The sequence below is a fragment of the Nothobranchius furzeri genome, chromosome 2 (genome assembly GCF_043380555.1).
Source record: "Nothobranchius furzeri strain GRZ-AD chromosome 2, NfurGRZ-RIMD1, whole genome shotgun sequence".
Lineage (NCBI taxonomy): Eukaryota > Metazoa > Chordata > Actinopteri > Cyprinodontiformes > Nothobranchiidae > Nothobranchius > Nothobranchius furzeri.
Window position 1 is genome coordinate 75,994,598 of NC_091742.1, and position 22,359 is coordinate 76,016,956.

Sequence of the window (22,359 nt, forward strand, 5' to 3'; positions counted from 1 at the left end):
TCCCCTCCCCTCTTACTTTGGTGAAAGCTACAGGTCAACATGTGTAACTGTATGTCCAGACTGTCCACACAGAGCAGTAGGGGCGGGGAAGAGGGAGGATCGCTTAGACACACAGCATAGCACATGCGGGTGGAGGGAGACAAGAGGGAATGAGGAGAAGGAAAAAAGCGAGCAAGAGAGAGGAGAGTGCGACGAAGACAGTGAGAAAATGAGCGCCAGCAGTCAGAAAGTGTAGATTTCTTAAAGTGTTCAGTTATCAAATCCATATAAATGATAAATATTTGATATATTGCATTTTTTTACATTAGTAAATCATTTTACATATAGTTTAGCATTATTTTGGTTATAAATGTACTCTACTATGCAACAGAAAATCTGAGGAACCACTTGGGAGCCGAAAGAGCTGGCTCTTTTTGGTGAGCTGAGCCAATTAGTGATGTGTCGGTCGCGAACGAACCGGCTCTAAGAGCCGGCTCTTTGAAGTGAACGACGGGAGCCGGCTCGTCATTGGGAGCCGTCCCCTCCCCTCCCCCCTCCCCCCCTGCCTTGGTGAAAGCTACAGGCGATTGGTCAACATGTGTAACTGTATGTCCAGACTGTCCACATGTGGAGGTTGTAGACTAAATAAGTTAAAAATATTTGATTTATTTCATGGTTAAGCTGGTTAAACACATACTTTATTGAAATGAGTGATTTGTTGAAATATTTCCTAATGTAGAAGACAAGTTTATCTAAAATGCTATTTTGCTCATGAGTGAGCATTAGAACGCACCGCAGTTTAAGATCGAGTGATCTGTGATCGATTATTCCTGTCTTGTCAAGACGACACAAAATTTGCTTCTAAAAAGTGCTTCTGATGTATTTGCCTAAGTATTATCTTTTATGTTTACAGTTTTATCTGTTTTTTGAAGATCAATTGCTATTCGAGAGTTTGTTATTAAACGTTTTTAGCTGGTTTGGCATTGACTAGTCAGGTCTGAGTTGGCGCGAGGGGAAACGTTGAGCTTCCACTCATTCATTAATACAGTGGAAATGGCTGAACTCACACCGTGTCTACGTGGTTCTTTCTCTATTCCCCTTTTACAGATAAAAACTCAGACTGTAATCTGTTTAAATTTATATGTATGTTTTCTAAACATGGGAAAGGCCAGGGAAATGTTTGCAGGAAAAACTGAGCAACTAAAGCCAGGTTAGTAAGTCCAAGGTGCTGGAGTAGTTCCCCTGCTCGCCGAGTTTCATGATGGCGGCTGTAGGGAAGGTTCTAGATCACATATGTCAGACTCAAGGCCCGCGGGCCAGATGCGGCCCGCGGAGCATTTTTATGTGGCCCACGAGATAAATATCAAAAATATATTAAAACTGGCCCACTGGCCGATTTTACCGCAAAGACTTCAACTCCCATGATGCTTTGCGGCATCAGCGCGGAGCTGACGCGCCCCCTCCTTTGTGTTTTTTCCAGCGCCTGCTGCCGGGTGTCTGCAGCTCCGCTGTCTCGGACAAACTACACTCCTCTCACTCAGCGCCGAGTTCACTCAGCTGTTTTCTGACGTTGAAGCCCAGAAACGGAGATTCTAGCCACTCAGTAATGTGTTCACGACTGAAAGAGAAAGTTTTCCAACTAACGTCCAGACAGAGCCGATATAACTCCAGCGAACAGCGACACGCTCAAACCAGCATGGCTCTGTGGCTGCTGTATGTGTTTCCTCCACGACACACAACAACGTGGTCAAGCTGCTCAGACATGTTCATCAGCACAAACCTATGTGAGCACCTGTTGTCATCTAATGTTGTCATTATTATGATGAAGATGAACAAAACAACAGGAGTCTCCTCCTCAGCTCAGATCAACCCCATGATGCAGGTATCTGGCTGGAACAGGTGAGCATCACAGTAAACTAGTGGAGCAAACTGAGCTTTAAATATTTAGGTTTTATGCTCTTTTTCTGCTCCAACACATGAAAGTTAACAGGTGAGATGTTGCATTTTCATTTAAGATAAAATGATATTTTTATTTTGTTGTTGGCTCGTGAGAAAAGATTTAAAGATTTTAAAGATTTTAAAAATGCTGATTATACCACAAGTAATGAATACCACTGATGCCTTTTATTTAAAATTGACTTGCTTGTGTGTAATTTGGTTATTCCACATTCAGTGTTAATGCAGAAATAAGTTTGTTTCCAAATTTAAAGGTTCAACATTGCATATATGTTGATAAAGAAAATGTGCAAATTTGCCGTCACTTTTTCAAAAAATATAAAGTTTGGCCCTCGACTCTGTCCCAGTTTTTCATTTCGGTCCCGTGTGAGTTTGAGTTTGACACCCCTGTTCTAGATTATATCTCCACATTTTCTAGTGAGGAAAAAAAATGTTGTTAAAAAGCTAAACTGTGCTTTTATCTTTTATATAAAGAAATATCTTGTTGTCCATACTGCTTTGCATAAGTCCGGAGGATAATAAGCAATGTGGTTTAGTTTTATTTTGTATGATTTTCTTGCACATAGAGCAATTGTAATGCAGAAGTTTTACCTTATGTTCTGAAAATTCATTAATACAGTGGAAACGGCTGAACTCACACCATGTCTGCATGGTTCTTTCTCTATTCCCCTTTTACAGGGGAGTAACACACACACAGAGCAGTAGGGGCGGGGAAGAGGGAGGATCATACTCAGACAGACACACAGCAGAGCACATGTGGGAGGAGGGAGACGAGAGGGAATGAGGAGGAGGAAAAAGGCGAACAAGAGGGATGAGAGTGCGACGAAGACGGTGAGAAAATGAGCGCCAGCAGTCGGAAAGTGGAGATTTCTTAAAGGTTCAGTTATTAAATCCATAGAAATGATAAATATTTGATATATTGCTTTTTTTACATTAGTAAATTATTTTACATATAGTTTAGCATTATTTTGGTTATAAATGTACTCTACGCAACAGAAAATCTGAGGAGCCACTTGGGAGCCGAAAGAGCCGGTTCTTTTGGCTTAGCTCACCAAAAAGAGCCGGCTCTCTAAAAAGAGCCAGAATTCCCATCACTAGAGCCAAAAGAACCAGCTCTCTAAAAAGAGCCGGAATTCCCATCACTAGAGCCAAAAGAACCAGCTCTCTAAAAAGAGCCGAAATTCCCATCACTAGAGCCAAAAGAACCAGCTCTCTAAAAAGAGCCGAAATTCCCATCACTAGAGCCAAAAGAACCAGCTCTCTAAAGGAGCCGGAATTCCCAACACCAGTAAACACATATTTAGTTTGATTTTGGTGTAAACAATTGTTGGGTTGGATTCTGACACCAAAACGGTGTTAGCCTAACTCTATGAAGAGTTCATTTTGGGAACATGTACAATTCAACCACTACTAATTTTCAGAGTCAGACTGCAATCAGTCAGAAGGGATCACAAGGAGTAAAGTCCTAAGCATGTACTATGATCCATAAACTACAATAACCCATTGGAAACGGTGAACAAAGTCCTTACTAAGGACAACACAACTCTCCAAAATAAACACGCATAAACACCTCAAAATAGAACAAACTAACTAAAAACATGACTACCCACAATGCACCTCGCCCACTGCAGCTCCTGCAACTCTCTGCAGCCAATCGGCCGCTACCAGTCTAACTTTTAGAATTAAAGGGTGGAGTCTACAAATTAACTCTGCAGGTGTTACAGCTGCTGTGGGAGTTCAGATTTTCAGGATATTTTGTCCAAAATGACACCTACAGAGTAGACTAGGAAACACTCCTTTTTAACACTGGGTTTTAACTTTCATGTCAGTGTAATCATGGGGGATGTGGGGGATTCAACACCCACACTTTTCTTATTGAGATCGTTCAACACCCACATTTTTCCAACCGTTTTGCTCACCTCCACACCAGTCTGGTTTCTCTACGTCGCACTCACTCTGTTTGCCTCATCTCCTTCTTCCCCTCCCTCTTCTGTTTCTCCTAGAAACCCGACAGCCGATGTCAGATTTCAAGGAGAAAGGAGAGGGAGGGAGGGAAGAGCTCCACTGAATTCATAATTTTACATCTTGACATTAGCTGTACAAAGTCTCAGTTTGATGAAGTGAAGAACAACAATTTAAAGAGGTTTATAACAGGCGCGGCGCGAGGTTTTCATTTTTGGGTGGGCCACGGTAATTTTGGACGGACCTTAATAAGCAGTGATTTAAGTGAAGCAGGCAGGTCGCGCTAGAAAATTTTGTTTAAAAAAATGTCAAAAATGTTTTCCCCCGTCATTTTTTTTCTAAAATATGAAGTAAAGACTCACAATTTAATTTTCATTCATTTTTCATTTATAGGCACCAGAACCTGCACTTCTAATATTTAACTCTCAACGTAGGACTCTTTCATAAGGGTACAAGCACACCAGTAGTTTTTACGGTTATTCATGGGGCAAAATCTCCAACATTTTTGAAAAAAAAAATCCATCTTCCAGTAAAAGCAAAGCATCCAGCCCACCTCTCCAAAGGCGTAAAATGTGCATCACAGCCGCTAGGCGTGCTGCACGCACCATCAGCTACATCAGCCCAGACAAGAGCAGAGCAAATAGAGAAAGAATAGAGGATAATTCTGTCTGGATGTGGATGGAGATTACATTTTACAGCAGCCTGATCATCATTTAAATACATAAACCATCACCTGTCTTCTAGTCCACGCTATCAGCATTATTTTAATTGGTGTGTGTGTGTGTGTGTGTGTGTGTGTGTGTGTGTGTGTGTGTGTGTGTGTGTGTGTGTGTGTGTGTGTGTTTTCCACTTCAAACACTGGTCTAACCAACCAGACCAGCGTGTCCAGTAACATATTAATGTTACAATTAAACAGTTTCACTTCATGTAGGCTATAGGAACATTTCACCTGCCATGGCCCGACCGCTTCTGCTCCACATAAACTTGGTGCGTAATCAAATGTCTCTACAGGAGCTTTCTGAGCTGAAGAGGCTATTCTGCCTCAGACAGACTGGATGTGTCATGTGTCTCCATATTAGAGATGGGAACAAGCACTATTCAGCCAAAGTTTCATAATCAGCGAACATTTTTCCAAGTGACACATCCCTCAGAGCAGGGCCGTGCACAGACCTTTGACGGGGCGGGTGCTCAAAGTAAAAAAAAAAAGGGGGCACTTATAGAGCAATCCAACTAGTTAGAAAATTTTGATGAGACCCCTGAGTTCAAACAACATAATACAAATATATCAATTAGTGTCATTAGTGTTAGTTCATAAATAATAGTTTTAGTTTTTAAAGCTGACTTTTATCTAGAGATGTTACAACCACATTTTTGCCCCTGGTCTGAGTCCAAGTTGTTTGATTTTTGATTATCTTCCAATACTGAGTCCTGTTCTGATACCAGGTGGTGATGCCATGCATTACAAAAGAAGAAAGAAGTTGTCCTTCTGTCTGTATTTGTCATTTTGTTATTTTAGCCTGAAAAGGTCACTCATTCAGGAAGTACATTTAACAGTATTCAAGATCATTTATTCCTATTGCACAGGTGTACAACCAAAGATATTTTGCGCCTACTAAAGACAGCTCTAGTATATAAATGCAACCACAGAGCGTTATCCAGTGTGATCTAGTTCTCTTGGTCACTCTTCCTTCTTCCATCTCAGGAATGTTGCTAAGCTGAGTCCCATTCTGTTCTGCTCTAAACTTGAGACTGTTATCCTAGAGCTGGGCGATATGGCAAAAATAGAATATCACAATTTTTCCAACATTTTATCATGATTTCGATTTTATCACGATTTTTCATCCATGAATAGCATAACTTCAATTGCGTATTAAAGAAGAGAAACATTGAATAAACATTTATTCATATTAGGGATAATCAACACAGTGCTAACACACTTATATTTTAAACTCACACCAGAGATGATAAAAGCCCTGAGAGAAACAATTACAAAAATCAGTTTTTCTCATTTTTCAAGTAACTTAACATAAATGAAAATCGTAAACATGTTTAAAGTGCAAACATGTCAATTGCAAATGTATTGTGCAAACATTAACTTGTTCAAAATACTATGTAGCTCCCAGTTGCTCATGTAGTGGATAGTTAAGCTCAAATATGGCTCTGATGTGCGGCTGGACCATAGACCATTTGTGGTAGCAAAAAACTGCGCATTCTGAATATTTTCTGCAACGCTCACTTTGCATTCAGCGTACATGCGTGGAATGGCGATGTTCGAAAAATACTTGCGGCTGGAAAACTCGTAGCGCGGATCCAATGTTTTTATCATTTTCTTAAATCCCGCTCCTACTGTTCGCACGGGACACAAATCTTTAACCAAGTGGTACGTCACTGCATCTGTCACGCTGTTCCATCGTCTGCTGTCTCTGTCGTAGGGAGTGAGTTTTGTGTGTTTCTGTTAGTGTTTGCTGCCTGGAAGAAGCACTAGCCGCTGTAGCTGCAGGCTTTTTAGCTTTAGCTGCCAGCTGGCTCTCATTGTATTGTTTGGGATGCCTTCTTTTCAAGTGATTAAACAAGTTTGTGGTGTTGCCATCACTTGCCTTGACGCTCTCCTTGCGAACTTTGCAAATAACGTTTCGCTGCTCTTTGTCATCTGGTGAAAAACCAAACCAGCTCCATATAACGGACGAGGCGTTCCTCTTCGGAACTAAAACCTCATTGTCGCTCTCAGCTGCGGCCGAAGCCATGTTTGTTCACACACAAGTGAACACAAGTGGGGCACTAATATATTACTATGACTCACTCTGATTGGTTAAGGTCAAACAAAGGCGTATCATTTGCCTGAGGTAAGTTCCCTTTTCATTCAGAGGCAGAAATTCAACAGCAGAGCTGTGAATCGTGATAAAAAGGTCTCTCAAAAATGACAGACCGTCAGATGTGCAGATCGTAAAACGGTCTAAAATCATCATATCCCCCAGCCCTGTTATCCACACCTTCATCTCCTCACGCTTAGACTACTGTAACTCTCTTTTCACGTGTCTGAGCAGAACCTCCCTGAACCGTCTACAGGTGGTTCAGAATGCCTGTGCTCGGCTTCTGACCAAGTCCTCCAAACACACCCACATCGCCCCGCTTCTCCTCCAGCTTCACTGGCTGCCAGTCAACTTCAGGGTTCATTTCAAGATCCTGGTTCTGGTCTATAGGGCCTTACATGGACAAGCACCATCTTACATTGGTGATCTTCTCAGTCCCTACACCCCCAGCAAGTCCCTGAGGTCCAGTGATCAAAGCCTACTGGTTGTGCAGCACCAGGCTAAAGACCAAAGGTGACAGATCATTTGCTGCTGTGGCCCCCAGACTCTGGAACTCTCTCCCCCTGAGCCTGAGATCAGTGGACTCAGTGGTCTCCTTTAAAAAGCAGCTGAAGACTCACTTGTTCAAGCTGGCTTTTGTGTGACCTTCTTCAACCCCTCTGTCTTTATTCTGCTCTCCCCACCTATTCCACCATCCTCAGGATCCACTGATTTCCCTCTTTTCTATTCACTCTCTCTCTTTCTTAACATTTTTTCTTTTAAATCCCAATTGTCTATTTTTGCTCATTTTAAATATATTTTTAAACATTTTCTAAATGCTTTTTTATATTTTTACATTTTTTGTTTTTGTGAAGCGCCTCGTAATTTTTATCTTGAGAGGCGCTATAGAAATGATCTTTCTTCTTCTTCTACAGCTATGTTAGCTGAGATCTTTTTCCTGTCAGTAGAAAATTCTTGATCCCATTCCATGATCTCACTGAACTTAACACTAAACATGAGAGCTCTGCTACCAACCTAACAACATTCTTTACACAAAGGCACCATCATCACATACGTGGCAGGAGTCTCCGAGAAACTTAGAAGAATCTTCTCCAAACACAACATCCCGGTAAACTTTAAACCCAACAACACCCTCAGACAGAACCTGGTCCATCCAGAAGACAAAACACCCAAACAGAAGCTCAGTGGTGTCGTTTATGCAGTCCAGTGTAGGAGCACTGTCCAGATGTTTACATTAGAGAAACTAAACAACAATTACACAAGAACATAACACAACACAGGAGAGCCACCTCTTCAGGTCAAAACTCTGCAGTCCACCTTCACCTGAAGGACAAGGGACACACCTTTGAAGATGACCAAGTCCACATTCTGGACAGAGAAGATAGATGGGGAGTGGAGTAAAAGAAGCTTCTATGTCAAACGTGAAAACTCCACTTTAAATAGGGGAGGGGCTTAGATTTCACCTTGCCAGTACCAATAATGCAGCTTTGAATCTCATTCAGTTTCAGTCTAGGTCACACCTTCCTGTATCTAATCAACACGATGACTCACCATCAATAGAGTCTAACGACTCATCAGGAGATGGAGAGGCGGGGTACTCAGAGTAGTTTCTGCTCTTTAAATAACAACAGACAGCTACAGCTTACAAGCTTGACTCTCCCATATTCCAGTTAGAACTAACAAAGCTCCTCAGAGGAGAAGTGAAACGTTTTAAAGAAACCAAAAAAGTCCAGTTGCCTTCATCTGAACTAATTAGAGTAATAGTCAATAATAAAAAATACATAATAAAGTAATAAAATGTATATAATTACGCTCACATTCACTTTTACCATCTCTTTGTGGGAGGCAGAACATTTATCAAGTTTAACCCTCTTATGACCATAAATATAACTGTTTTTAATGGCTTTAACATTGTAATAAAAGTGTAAAATGTTTGTAACTCTGCTCCTTTTTTCAGAACAACCTCAGCTTTCAGTGTCTGGTTTGTATTTGTGTTTATGTTTATTAAAGTCTGTAAAACTGCAGCTTAAATGAAAAAAAAACAGATTTGAATTTTCTTTACATTTATTACTAAACAGGTACGTCAAAATGACTTGAGCAAACTATGTCAAAAGAACTATTTAAACTCAGAACTGTGTTGCAAACACTCAGAAAAAAGTATGACCCCTGACCTCACGATTACCAGTTTAATGACTGCAGCCTGTCTGTGACCACAGGTCTATGCTCTGGTCCAGAGGACGGGATACAGTAAAATAAATACTAGGTATCATAAAATAACACTCATGGGCTACTTCACAGCTGTAGCTACTTTTCTACCAGCATTATGAAGATTAATAAGCCGATAAAAGGTTAAATGTAAACATTTCATTACAAAAAGTCAAATAATAAAATTGTGCACTGATAAAATTATATTTTCAGCTAAATAAATATTTATTGTACGTATAAATAATGCTGGAATGAAGCTGAACCATTTAGTAAACAGTTGAGTGTTCAAATAAAAACTGTGTGACTGTAATCTGTCCCTCCTCATGTCACCATCTACAGAAACAGCCTTCTGGGACACCTGACCAGCCAGGTGGATTTTATATGTGACGTTTCCATAACTTTATAAAAGCTGCTGATGAAGATGATCAGACTGTCTCCTCCCTTTGGTTCTCTGCTCTCCCTTCGCGGTTCGCTCCGTTTTTTCTGTGACGCTGCAAAGCTGGTTTCCTTCTAATAGCGATTTTTGAAATAACATGAATTACATCATGCAATACCTCGTTGGAAAGCTTGTTTTATGTACTGTTAGAAACCATTTGAATTATTTTTTTTATTCAATTAGTAATTCAGAAGTTATGACCCGGAGAATCTAGAGTGAGAAATATCAACATCTGTGATTCTTTGTTGTGAGTTTCTTCAACACTTCAGAAGTCTCTCTCATGTCTCATTTTCTCTCCCAGACATGCAGCTACCCGAATCTGCGCCACACACACTAACCATGGACTCAAACGCACGTAAACAAAAGCTCTGATATTAAAATCCATCCAGCTGACGTGAAGCAGGCAGAAAAAAAACTTATAGGTAGATGAACGCAGACTCCTACCCACAGGCAAAACACCGGTCTGTCGTCTCCATGGCTGCAAGGTAGAGCGACAGCAGGGACAACCAATCATACGTTAGTATGATGCAGCAGAGCCAATCAGTGAGCTTGTAGGCGGGTCTAACCCCAAAATTCCACTCCGCTCCGCCCCCGCCCTCCGCTGCCGCTCGCTTCCGAACTCATATTATTCTGTACCCGCTCTACAACGGCTCCGCTCCGGTGCGGAGACCTGAGTTGCGCAAACAGGCATGCGCGGGATTTTCGAGATCTTGCGATACAGTCCGAGCAATAAACGCGGAAGTTAGATCCAAACACCCGTTGTGTGGGAGAAGCATCAAAATGAACTGTTTAATCTGCCCATCATTTGTGTTGAGAGATCACCAGTGTTTGGATCAACAAATTGTGAATACTTTGATAGTGTAAACCAGGGCTGGACTGGGACAAAAATTCAGCCCGGGCATTTTGACTGGAGACCGGCCCATCACCTGTTTTTTTTTGGAAAAGACATTAAGCCTTACGCTGTTTCTGACCCAACGTACACTTTCTTATTGGTAGTATTTATGTATCAATCTAATAAACGTAAACCTACACCATCCTTCCTATCCTGGTATTCTAAAAAGTAGGGTTGGGGGTAACTGATTATTTTTAAAATGATTATTCTGACGATTATTTTATTGAATAGTCGACTATTCTAATGACTATTTAGATGATTAATCTAGCGATTACTTTTCTATTGCACAATTAATAAAAACCAAAAAATTCTCAAATAAATTCCTCCAAAAAATTGATAAGTTGTTACTGTAAGAGAATAAACACTACAGGCCTTCCATTTTGTATAACACTGCTTTTATTGTGTTGCGGTTGGTTATGTTCTGGTGATGTGTAGAACTTGGGAGTGCAGGCTGCTGCCTGAGAGGTGGTTGGAGACGGAGTGTCTCCATGCTGCTTTGTTTTGTTCACTTATGTGCATGAGGCAAGTGGTGTTACGACTCCTCCTGGGGATTCATGTGTTTCTCCATTTTAACTGTAAATCCTTCTAGCTGTTATATTTATAACAAGAAACAGATATTCGGACAGAATATTTTCACGTTTATTCGAATATGATTGTGGAACACACCCAGCATCATAATAAATGAAGTAATATTTATGCCAATTTAAGCCTTTATGGGTGACCAGGACTCTGTGTTTATGAATGTGGAAGACACCCAGCATCCTGTGATGGCACTAATAACATCAAGAGATAATAAATAAGGTAATATTTAGGTCAATTTAACCCTTTACACGTGACCAGGACACTGTAATCAATTTTTGGCAAGGGAAATTATCATTTGTTGCCATTTTTGAGATGTTTATGAATGTGAAAAACACCCGGCATCCTGTGATGGCACTAATAACATCAAGAGATAATAAATAAAGTAATATTTAGGTAAATGTAACCCTTTACAGGTGACCAGGACACTGTAATCAATTTTTGGCAAGGGAAATTATCTTCTATTCTTTTCTTTTTTTTTTTTTTTTGTTGCCATTTTTGGGGTGTTTTTGATGACACAGCAGGCAGTATGAGTACAGTAACATCAACAGATAATACATAAAACCCTTATTTGGTCAATTTTAGCCTCCATGAAAATTTTAGCGATTCAATCACTTTTTGGCAAGTAAAATGCCATTTTAGTTGTCTACAATTAAATCATCAATAAAGAATTTAAAGATATTTTTGAGGCATTTCTTATAGGTAAACGGGAGGGTGTAGTCTATTTGGCAAGTGGCAATCTTAATTTTATGTGCTGAAGTGCTTTTATCTTGTTACTTTTAAATAGAGCAACGTAATGTTTAGCAACTTACACAGTGTCATTGTAAAGCCAAAGCTTGATCATTTTAAATACTTTTTTTCAAGTAAAAATGTGCCCCAAACTAGTTAACTGTGGCTCCATGTCAAGTGGACTAAAGAAAGGAAGGGGAAAAAATTAAATCGCTGGAGAATTGTTTATTTCCATTTATACAACGTTTACATTCAATACAGGGTGCCATTTTGCATTGTTTATTTATTTTTTTAGTATCAAGGCTGTAACATAAAGAAAGCCAGGTCTTACCACAAAGTTTGTGGCACAAACCATCTTTCAATCGCAAATATTGCAAAAAGGATTAATATATCCTCATTGTGAACATTTAAGACAAATAGCAACACTTAAAACAACTTCTGAACTGGAAAAACTAATGTGGCAAGGTGCAGAAACAAGCGTCCGGGCAGGATTCGATCCCCAGACTACCAGGTGAGAGTCATACGCTCTAACCAGTCAGCCAAAGGGACATCTCCTTGGTCAAGTAGCCAGGGCGCATGATCAATCGGGACATTGTGGATGCTCATACTGCCACATCTTCCTCCCTCTTTCCACAAGCACGTCCTCGTGCTCCCGCGCAGGGTGCCACAAACACTGCCACACTAATATCCGCGATAAACATCTGTTTAAGTACCGGAAGAGGTTATCTTTGCTTTCTGAATGTCCATATTGCTAGATATGCTGAGTTTTAGGGCGAAATCCTGGGGAATTTTGTCTAGAAATGCAATTACCTAACCGTGCGCGATCCCGCGGTGGCTAATCATTTTTTGGCAGCGAGTCAATTTATGGCACAACACCAGCTCGGGTTTTCCTCCTCCTCCCTCTTTTCTTCTCCAACCTGTCGCTGGGCTGAGGCTCCATCACTTCCTAAATTGATTTTACTTGAACCTTCACTACCAAACAACTGTGAGATTTTAACACAAGTGCCAGCATCAGCCTGAAGGGCCAGTTTCTTTTTTGTTGAATTTTCTCCGCTCCTCCTTTCCGTTTTTTGTTCTCCATTTTGTTAAGCTCGTCTGTCTGTTTACTGAGATTCACAAACAACTGGCGGGTGCATCAGACAGACCTCTGGCTATTGGTCCAGCCCAGAGTGTATTATTACCAATTGGCCAATCCACCAACTTTTACGAGGCGTCGCTTGGGGCGGCGCGGACAAGTTGTCCACAACAACTAGAGGCCAGGAAAAAAAAAAAAAAAAAAAAAAAACAGGCACCGGCCCATAAAAGATGAAAGGGTCGGCCCAGCGGGCAGTTGCCCGCTATGCCCTATGGTCAGTCCAGCACTGGTGTAAACTGTATTTATGGCTTATTTTGTGCATTTAAAGTTCAACCGCCATTGATAGTTGTTAAAAGTTGTTAAACCTGTGCATTTGAAACAAACAACAAAAAAACCGCTTTTTGTTATCGATTTATTGTGGAATAACAGAAGCTGTGCTTGCTCTTTTTCCTGTTGGGCGGTTGTGGTTTCTGTCCGTTGACTGCGGAGGTGCTCCGGCGTCCGGCAAAAATAGAATCGATCCTACTTTTGCCGGTGTCGGCACAAGGGGTGTGTCCGAATCCACAGGAAGGATGCTTATGGGTTTTTTTTACAGGTTTTATTAACTTATTGTCGATACATTCAGAAAAGACATTCAATTATTCAATTCATTATATCCATGTATCACATTTTACAGTTGTATACAAATGCAATAACATATATGCAACATTATGAAACTATTAAACAAAAAAATAAACGAAAAACTGACAAAAACATAAATAACTTAGAAACATAACACTTAGGGGTCTGCTGTGTCTAAGTTGAAATGATGAAATAAGTTTATGGTCTTTGTTTGTTTGTTGTTCTTCTTTTTTAATGTCTCAATGCTGTTCCAATATTTCATAAGGTCTGTCATTCTGAAATTATAGGAGGAGGGGATACTTTTCTTTAAAATCATTTTATGTAAATAATATTTTGCTAAAATAATGACTAAGTTAATTATGTATTTTTCATTGGATGAAAAATTAGGGTTAGTAACAATAAGAAGTATTTCATATTTGCTTAAAGAAATATTTGTTTGTAACTTTTGGAAATGTATCTTTGTAAATGGAACCAAAACAAAGTTACATGAAAGCAATCAACAAAAACATGTTCAATAGTTTCTCCCTTACAACCACAAAAAGTACAGATGTCAGAAACATTTGAAAAAAAAAATACAGATGTTTGCTTTTGACGGGTAATATCTATGAACAATTTTGAATAAAACTTCTTTTATCTTAATTCACAATGACATATTGGTGAGGTAGCAAAAAGATCCTGTTCCAGAGTTTTGTGTTCATCAAAGTCCATCGGTGTTTACACATCGGGGTTGAGACAGGATCAATTGCTTTTCTAATAACAGAATTATTACATTTCTGTGATTGGAATCCCGGAAACAGTTGGAGGTCTGACTGCTGCAGATAAGATAATGTTTGATTCTATGGTCTGTGCTAAATAGAAAATACAAACAGGGATGGATTTAATTACCATGTTATACTCTTCTTGTGAAGTATTAATATTATATTTTTATAAGAAGTCTTTGTGGGTTAATGTTTCACCCTTAGGATTTAGCAGATTATTCACAGTGTTTACATTATTTAATGACCAATTGTGTAGAAAGAGTGTTTTATTTTTGTTTACGATATATGTATTGTTCCAAATAATACAATTGTGAGGTGAGAAATTGTGTTTAAAGATAAAATTCCAACATAATAAAGCTTGTTTATGAAAATTACTTAGTTTAACCGGGAGTTTTCCTACTGAGAAAGGACATATCAACAGAAAGTTAAGTCCACCAACAGCATTAAATAGATTATTTGGGACAATATTCCACATGCTATTAGGGCTTTAATGAATCTTTTTATCCAATTGATTTTTATAATTTGGTTAAATGAGGTAAAGGTTAGTAGCAGTGGCGGCTGGTGAAAAATATTTTTGGTGGGGCTGTGCTTTTTTTTTTTAAACAAACTTGTGCTTTCTGAGCTTTGTGCACAACTTCACTATTTCCTGAATTAAGCACAGCTCTTTTATTTCCTGTCTTACATTATTGGACAAAGGGATTAATCCACGTGTGTCTGACTATTGGCACACTACCTTGCGGACCAAGGTTGAAAAATACTGCATTAAATTGCACATAAAATAACATGACCATAAATGGTCCACATCCACATTGTTTGTGAAACTAACATACTGGAGAATTTCATCACAATAATATTAAATAAACAAGTATGTACCTGATCTTTTGCATGCTGTTGTTGAAGCTCTGGATGACCCCTGTGATGTAGACAGAGTCAATGTTCCTCTTCTGCAGCTGGTTGAACAGCATGTCCACATGTGGCATGATCTTGTGACACAATGCCAGCAGAAAGCCGAAATCTTCTTCCTCCAGCATTCTCACAAAGCCTCCTGCCTCTCTCTCAGTGATTGAATCAAAGTCATCAGAGTCTCTGATCATCTGGAAAAATCTGAGGAGGTCATCCTTGTGCTCATACACTGTGTTGACATCTCATCAAAATGTGCCGGTTCTGATCCACTTCTTCATTGTGTTTATTCACTGCAAGCCTGCGCCCCTCGTCTCTAGCTGCATGGCAATGTTAGCTCTGCCTAGCATAGCTAGCTTCACCGTGTTGTCTATGCGTGCCCGGGATAACTCATGTTTCTTCACCTTCTCAGAAAAATGTTCCATGTCCGTAACTCCTGACTCAATCCATGCCTTATCTGTCCCAGTGGTTTGGAAAGCAAAATAACGCATTAGCGTGATTGCATCCAGCTAGCCAAGCCTTCCTGGTGTACCAATTTCGGGAGAAGCCTCGTGTGTACAGTTTACCTCTCTCCTTCTGCTGGCTTATCTTTACGTCGGGCTGATCTGGTCCAAGCTCTTTGACATAAAGTTTTTTCACCATAGTTCTCCTCTCGAACGGATACTGGAGAAGAGACCAAACTGAATTCAGTGGCTGCTGAGATCCGGTATCCATGCTGGTTGTAGGCTCACTGGCGTCCATGTCTATTACATCTGCGTCATGACCAAAAACGTGCTGGAGTAGTCGAGACTGCCGAGTTCTACCGAACACCAACGAAAGCCGTTGGCGGTAGCTCTATCGCCCATCATGCTTCTGAATCGACGTTGACGCTGATTGGATACATTCCCATTCCTACCGTTTGATTTTCTTGTCAGCAATTGGCCGGCTGCTTCCGTTCTGTTTGGGCGATTGAAACACAGCCCACAGCCTTTCTGTCGCCTCCACCGCTCGGCAGAGCTTCTCACCAATATATATATTAGTGGTGGGCATAGATTAATTTTTTTTAATCTAGATTAATCTCACTGTAATCTTGGAATTAATCTAGATTAATCTAGATTAAAATGGCACATTCAAATTCTGCCAAAGGCATATGTGTGTGCTACCTAGATAATGAATAAAAGCAAGTCTTTGAGAATGGAGGCGTATTTCTTGTTTCAGTAATGCATCACAGACTGATAAAGCAGTTTTACTACGATAACTGATGATGAAAATAAATAATGATCAATAAGTATTTGTGTTTAATAGCTGTTTATTCAGTTCAATAAATTCTGCACTGTAGGTCAACAGAATAGGTCATGATTAACTATTTACAGTTAGTAGCATTTGGTCAGTCAGTCCAAGCTCTATTTCTCCTTCTTCCACCAGTCACTCAAGCAGACCAGCTTGTTCACATTGTCTGGTGACAAACTAGTTCTTCTCTTCTACACAATATGGCCTGCTAAAGAAAAAAGTATATAGATACACACACACACACACACACACACACACACACACACACACATACAGACATACATACATACATACACACACAGAAACTATCTGGCCTGGGGAGGGGGTTAAATTTCTGGGGTGCCCTTCCAATGCCCCCCTTTAGTTTGCATGTAGGATCGCCTCTGGTGAATAGGAGCGAGAGCTGGAAATGATGCCACAGCTCACCTGTATGAGCAGAAGCCAACTGTTGCTGTTGTTGTCTCTGAAAATGGCAAGGGGAGTTATCCTAGCTGAACTTTTCTAAATAAATATAAGAATTTATGAGTAAAATGTTTATTATTACAGGTAAATTTGAGTCGAAGCCACATGAACAACGACCTGTAGAAACAATTTATCTCTTTATCACAATAAACAGCTGCTAAAATAGCTAAACTTAGTTGGAAACCGCACCTGTCTGAGAAAGTTTTGTCTCGGTTTTCTCACATCCGAGCGCTGCTTCGGCCGCGGACGGTGAAGTGTGGCCCGGGGAAAGCCCGGCTGGAAATGTCGGGGGTAAACAAAACAAAATAAAAAGAATGAAAGTCGGATTTATGGATTAAACTCTGGTTAAAGTACATAAATTATTTACTTGTCCCGCACGATGAGATGGGAGAAGCGCTGCTGGTGGCGACTGTGCGACTGTTCGGCTGCATGGGGAACATTAAACTCCGCGAGCCTGGCGTCCGTCCATACGTACGATGATCTGCGCCGAGTACACATCCGCGCCAACCAGGTATCCATCCGCGCAATGTGAAAGTCATCATAGTTTACTTAGTATAGACCCAGATCCCAACCCAACTTTGAGAATAGATTAACGGCGTCATTTTTTTTATCGCGCGATAAGAGTCTGGCTTTGCCGCAGCGCGTTAACGCCGATAACGGCCCACCCCTAATATATATATATATAAATGTTGAGGGTCTGACCTCATGAGGAAATTACTGCAGTGATTTTCTCCAGAGACTGTGCTAGAAATTGCTCTGAAAGAGCATATTCCATCATCAGCATCAGAGGCACTTCATTTCCCATGATGCTTTGCATAGGGAAACAATGTGATGACGTCACCGCCAAGGCAGAGCACGGTTCTGTACATGCGCAGAACGAACCACAACAACCAGCTCAAAAACTATACGTTTCAGTGAAAAACAAAACTTAACTGTTCCTTGTCCAGTTCACTGGCTGTGAAGGACAGAGCTCATTGCTGCTGCTCTGATCAACGCGAGCCAGCGGGAGGCTGGCTGCTGGAGCAGATCAAACAAGGAACAATAGCGTAGGCAAAATAGGAAAAGCTCTTATCAAAAACCCGAGTCTAGCAGATCCGCGGGAAAACAAGCTCTCTCTGTGTAACACACACTTCAACTGTCAATCACCAACTCTCACCCTGACAGGAACCCCAAACACTTTTATTTCCCCCCTCCCACATTATGCATTACAATATTTTTTTCATTCTTCCTGATCTGTTACTGTCTCGTCAACTTTTTAACACCCGTTGAGAGGAAAATTCACATCTTTATTTTTGCAGCACAAAAACTGCCTCTCGCCTCTCTTGCAGGCCCATTCTTCTGGTGTGACTTTCTGTGGTTTCCTGTCCCCATCTTCTTTTCCTGTTCTTCTTTACACATGCAGCGTTCACACCTCTTACCTCTTGGTTCTGTTAGACCCAGTCAGCTTGTTCCACAGAACTGAGTGCAGAGCGGGTGCAGGGCAGAGGCCCACACACACACTTCAGAGTCAGGAGCGGAAGTGCAGAGTTCACACACATTTCAGGAGCTGGGGCCTGTGTGCAGGAGCGGAATGGCAGGAGGTCAGAGGTTTTCACAGAGATGAGCTTGGCCCAGACTCGAAAATGTGACCACCGAGTCTGCCACAAGTCTCCTCTCAACAGGTAGCAAGAGCCTGAGAGCAATGAGCGATTGTTCAGAGTCAAAAGTCCAGGATAAAGGTACAGACAGATTTCTCATACCCTGTTTGTTCACTAACGCAAGCAAAAGGGGGTCATATCTGCATAATCAGGAATGAACTGACGGTTATAGCCAGTGAGGTCCAAAAAACACAGCATGTCTTTCACAGTGACAGGCAGGGGATGGTGTAAAATGGAGGAGCGGTGGGAGGGAGACATTTCATGACCGGTCCGTGACACGAGGTGGCCCAAAAATGACACCACAGACCTACAACACTAGTTTGTTTTTGGAAACTTTGAACTCAGCCGAAGCGAGCATGGACAGAATGGAGTGAGTGTCTGACAGACAAGTCTGAGCAGGTGTGGAGGCTATTGAAATGTCATCAACATACTGAATCATGACTGTGTCTATAGAAAGTGTGATGTCAGAGAAAATGTGGAAGAGTGAGAAGTGAGTGTTCCCTCATTTGGCTCGCGGTTTGGGTGGCCAAGGTTTCAAGTTCCTTTTTGTTTGGGTCAGTTTAAGTCAACTAGCACTTTTTCCTGCACGAGTGTGGGCGAAACAACCTCTTGATCCTCAATTAGGCCTCCAGTTACCTTAAAGACAGGAGCTTGGAGTCCATGCTCACACACAGCAGAGCTGTCATACCTGTAAGGAGGTGGCAGGGATACAGCGGAGCAGAAGCAATTGAGGGGCCCCCTGTCTGTGTGTGTCTAGCGGCTTCACGGGAACTTCTGCTTAGCTCTCAGCTTTGTGCGTAACGTCAACAGAAGCTGACTGCTGTTGATGTTTTCCCACCGCTAACACCCTCAGAGACAAGTTTTGCGACTGTTGTGATTAAGTGTGCTCATGATATTTCATCATCTAACTCCTGAGGCCTATTCTTACCCTTTCTCCTTGCCACAAAACTCAGCTTGTCCCCTGCATCCACTCCAACCTGGTTGTGTCTGTCCCTCAGAGCCATTTCAACCTCAAACATAACCCGGCTGCTGGATATGAAATATGTTTCAGTACAACCTTCCTTCCAAAATGACTGAACATTACATTCATTGGGGATTTTCTCACTGTAGAATTTTCACTATATTCTTACATATTGCACCTTTAAACATATATTGTTTGGCTTCACTGACCATTCATCTGAGGAAAAACAGCATTTTTGTGTAATTAATCTGATATTTTACATAGCCAATTGGCATATTTCATTAAGATCAATATACTAATCAAAAACCATTGTTCTCTATATTTGAAAATGATTAAACTATATATGATCCCTCCATTAATGTTAACGCTGTTACAGTTGTTTACACACAATTATTTTTATATCTGGCACAGTGACTACAACATGTAACTGATGTGCCAACTCCCCTAACCAGTTCTGCTAAACTACCAGCACAATCTCTGCTTCACACTTACATTACAGTTTAAAAACACACGTTTGTCAAGGAAATCATGAAAGAAATCTCATTTTCACAACAAACACGCTGCCATTAAAAACTGTAGTCAGCTGCCCTACTTTTCATACCAACTTGTTAAACTGGAAAACACTTTTCACACATAATTACAATTACAGTTATTCACAGTTGTTTACTCACGTTTTTTGAAAGCATGCAATATATTTTTATAACTACACACGAATCCAAAAACACGCACATTCTTCTCAAAATGGTCTTTGGTTTCCAAATGACACGCAAACCATTACATGAGTAAACATTTATAAGAACCAGATTAACTCTGATGTGAAAAACATTATGACCACTTCTTCTCCAGTCATCATAACGACTTATTGTGTTCAGTGTTACACCTACTGTACTACGACAGTGCATTGTACATAAAATATTTCAGAATGTTTGTGTACAAAACTCACAAACACGTTACAAAATATACTTTTGTGTGTTTTAACACAAAAACAGCAGTGTTCATCCAAACCAACACAGAGTTGCCTATGCAGTGGTCTACATATACAAACAGAAGACTATAATTAATAGTTAAGCTAAAACGAATAAAGAAAAAAATAAATAAACAACTGTGCTGCATCTGCTCTTCTGTTTTTATCTGGCCACAGCGCCTCATCCACATCACAAGCAATGTGCTCCCTGGCCAAGCAGAGTAGAATTGAAAACTTGAAGGTTCTCAGGCCAGGTCTGGACCGCCTATTGAGGGACACTGGTATAAAGCAAGAACATTTTTAAGGCAGATGTGACCACAAGTTAAAGATCTGAGTAAAATAATGGCATGGGTTAAGAGTTTTCTCACTCCAGATGTCTTTTCAGCCCTCTTCCCAAGGAGGTCCACCTGGAGCCGAACAGGGAAGACACGCCCACTGCTGACTGACTGGCTAACTCAAAAGCATGCCTACCATTACCAACCCCGATTGGCAGCAAGAATCAGCCTGTGGGAGGCTTCCCGCAAGCGCAATTCATTATCGTTGATGCTGTGTAGTTAACTCGACTCTCACAAAAGCTCAATCCCATTTGCATTCTTAAGGCAAGCTGGCTAAGCTACAAAATGTGATGTCAGCTAATTACTTTTCAGAAGAGTTTTTCTAACAGGAAGTGTGGATGAAATAAGTCTCCACCCATGACTTGAGCACTGTAAGGCATCTATGATATGTTGCCAAACATATTTTAATGAATACAATCTCAAGTGTGAATTTTCAAATCAGAAGGTAAAGAAAATGCCTTAATGAATCTCATAGATTAAATCACTTCTCACCTGTGTGAATTCTCATGTGTCTAATCAAGTTACCACTGATAGTAAAACATTTACCACAAGTTTTACATGAATATGGCTTCTCACCAGTGTGAGCTCTCATGTGTGTAGTTAATTCACCACTGGTTCTAAAACATTTACCACAAGTTTTACATGGATAAGGCTTCTCACCTGTGTGAGTTCTCATGTGTGTAGTTAATTCACCACTGGTTCTAAAACATTTACCACAAGTTTTACATGGATATGGCTTCTGACCTGTGTGAATTCTCATGTGTGTAGTCAAGTGACCACTGATAGTAAAACATTTACCACAAGTTTTACAAGAATATGGCTTCTGACCTGTGTGACTTCTCATGTGTGTAGTTAATTCACTACTGGTTCTAAAACGTTTACCACAAGTTTTACATAAATATGGCTTCTCACCTGTGTGAGTTCTCATGTGTCTAGTCAAGTGACCACTGATAGTAAAACATTTACCACAAGTTTTACAAGAATATGGCTTCTGACCTGTGTGAGTTCTCATGTGTCTAGTCAAGTGACCACTGATAGTAAAACATTTACCACAAGTTTTACATGGATATGGCTTCTCACCTGTGTGACTTCTCATGTGTGTAGTTAATTCACCACTGGTTCTAAAACATTTACCACAAGTTTTACATGGATAAGGCTTCTCACCTGTGTGAATTCTCATGTGTGTAGTTAATTCACCACTGGTTCTAAAACATTTACCACAAGTTTTACAAGAATATGGCTTCTCACCTGTGTGAGTTCTCATGTGAATATTTAAATAAGATTTGTGACTGAAAGATTTTCTACATAGCTTACAATAAAATGATCTCCCACCACTGTGAGCCCCTTTGTGCTTTTTTTGTCTTTCACCACCTACACTGTCTCTGTGATCTTTGCTTCGCTGACGCCTTTTATTCAGTTTCAGTTCTTCATTGCCATTTGATTCTGAGTTTTCATTCCTGCATCCACCCTGATCTTGGTTCTCAGGATCTGTAGAACTCTGACACAATGGCTGGTTCCTGTTTGGTTCTGGTTCATGACAGTCTGTTTCTTCAGACAGAGGAGTATCCGTGAAGGTAAGATTTTCCTGGTTCAGGAAGAGCTGTCCTTCATGTTGGCAAAGTTTTAGCTGTTCTGGTTCTTCCTGGTCTGAACAGGAGATCGACTCCTGGTTAAAGAGCTGCTGGGCAGTCAAATCCTTCTCCTTTTCCCAGACATGATGCTGTGGAAGATCTAGACAGGATAAGAGAAAAAAGAAAATGTTGATTAATTTGACAATTAAAAAAACATTTTTTTAATCATCTAATGCATCTAAATATTTTTGGGGAAAT

General features: G+C 40.5%; 1 protein-coding gene across 1 annotated transcript in view; it reads right to left on the reverse strand.

Annotated features, from left to right (window-relative positions):
• Positions 1-15,906: 15,906 nt before the first annotated feature.
• The window catches only part of LOC129156059 (zinc finger protein ZFP2-like), a 39,518-nt gene continuing 33,065 nt past the window's right edge, over positions 15,907-22,359 (reverse strand). The window contains exon 2 of the mRNA XM_070547963.1: positions 15,907-22,261. Coding sequence (XP_070404064.1) covers positions 21,012-22,261 — 1,250 coding nt within the window. The 3' untranslated portion in view covers positions 15,907-21,011. The remainder of the gene's footprint in view (positions 22,262-22,359) is intronic.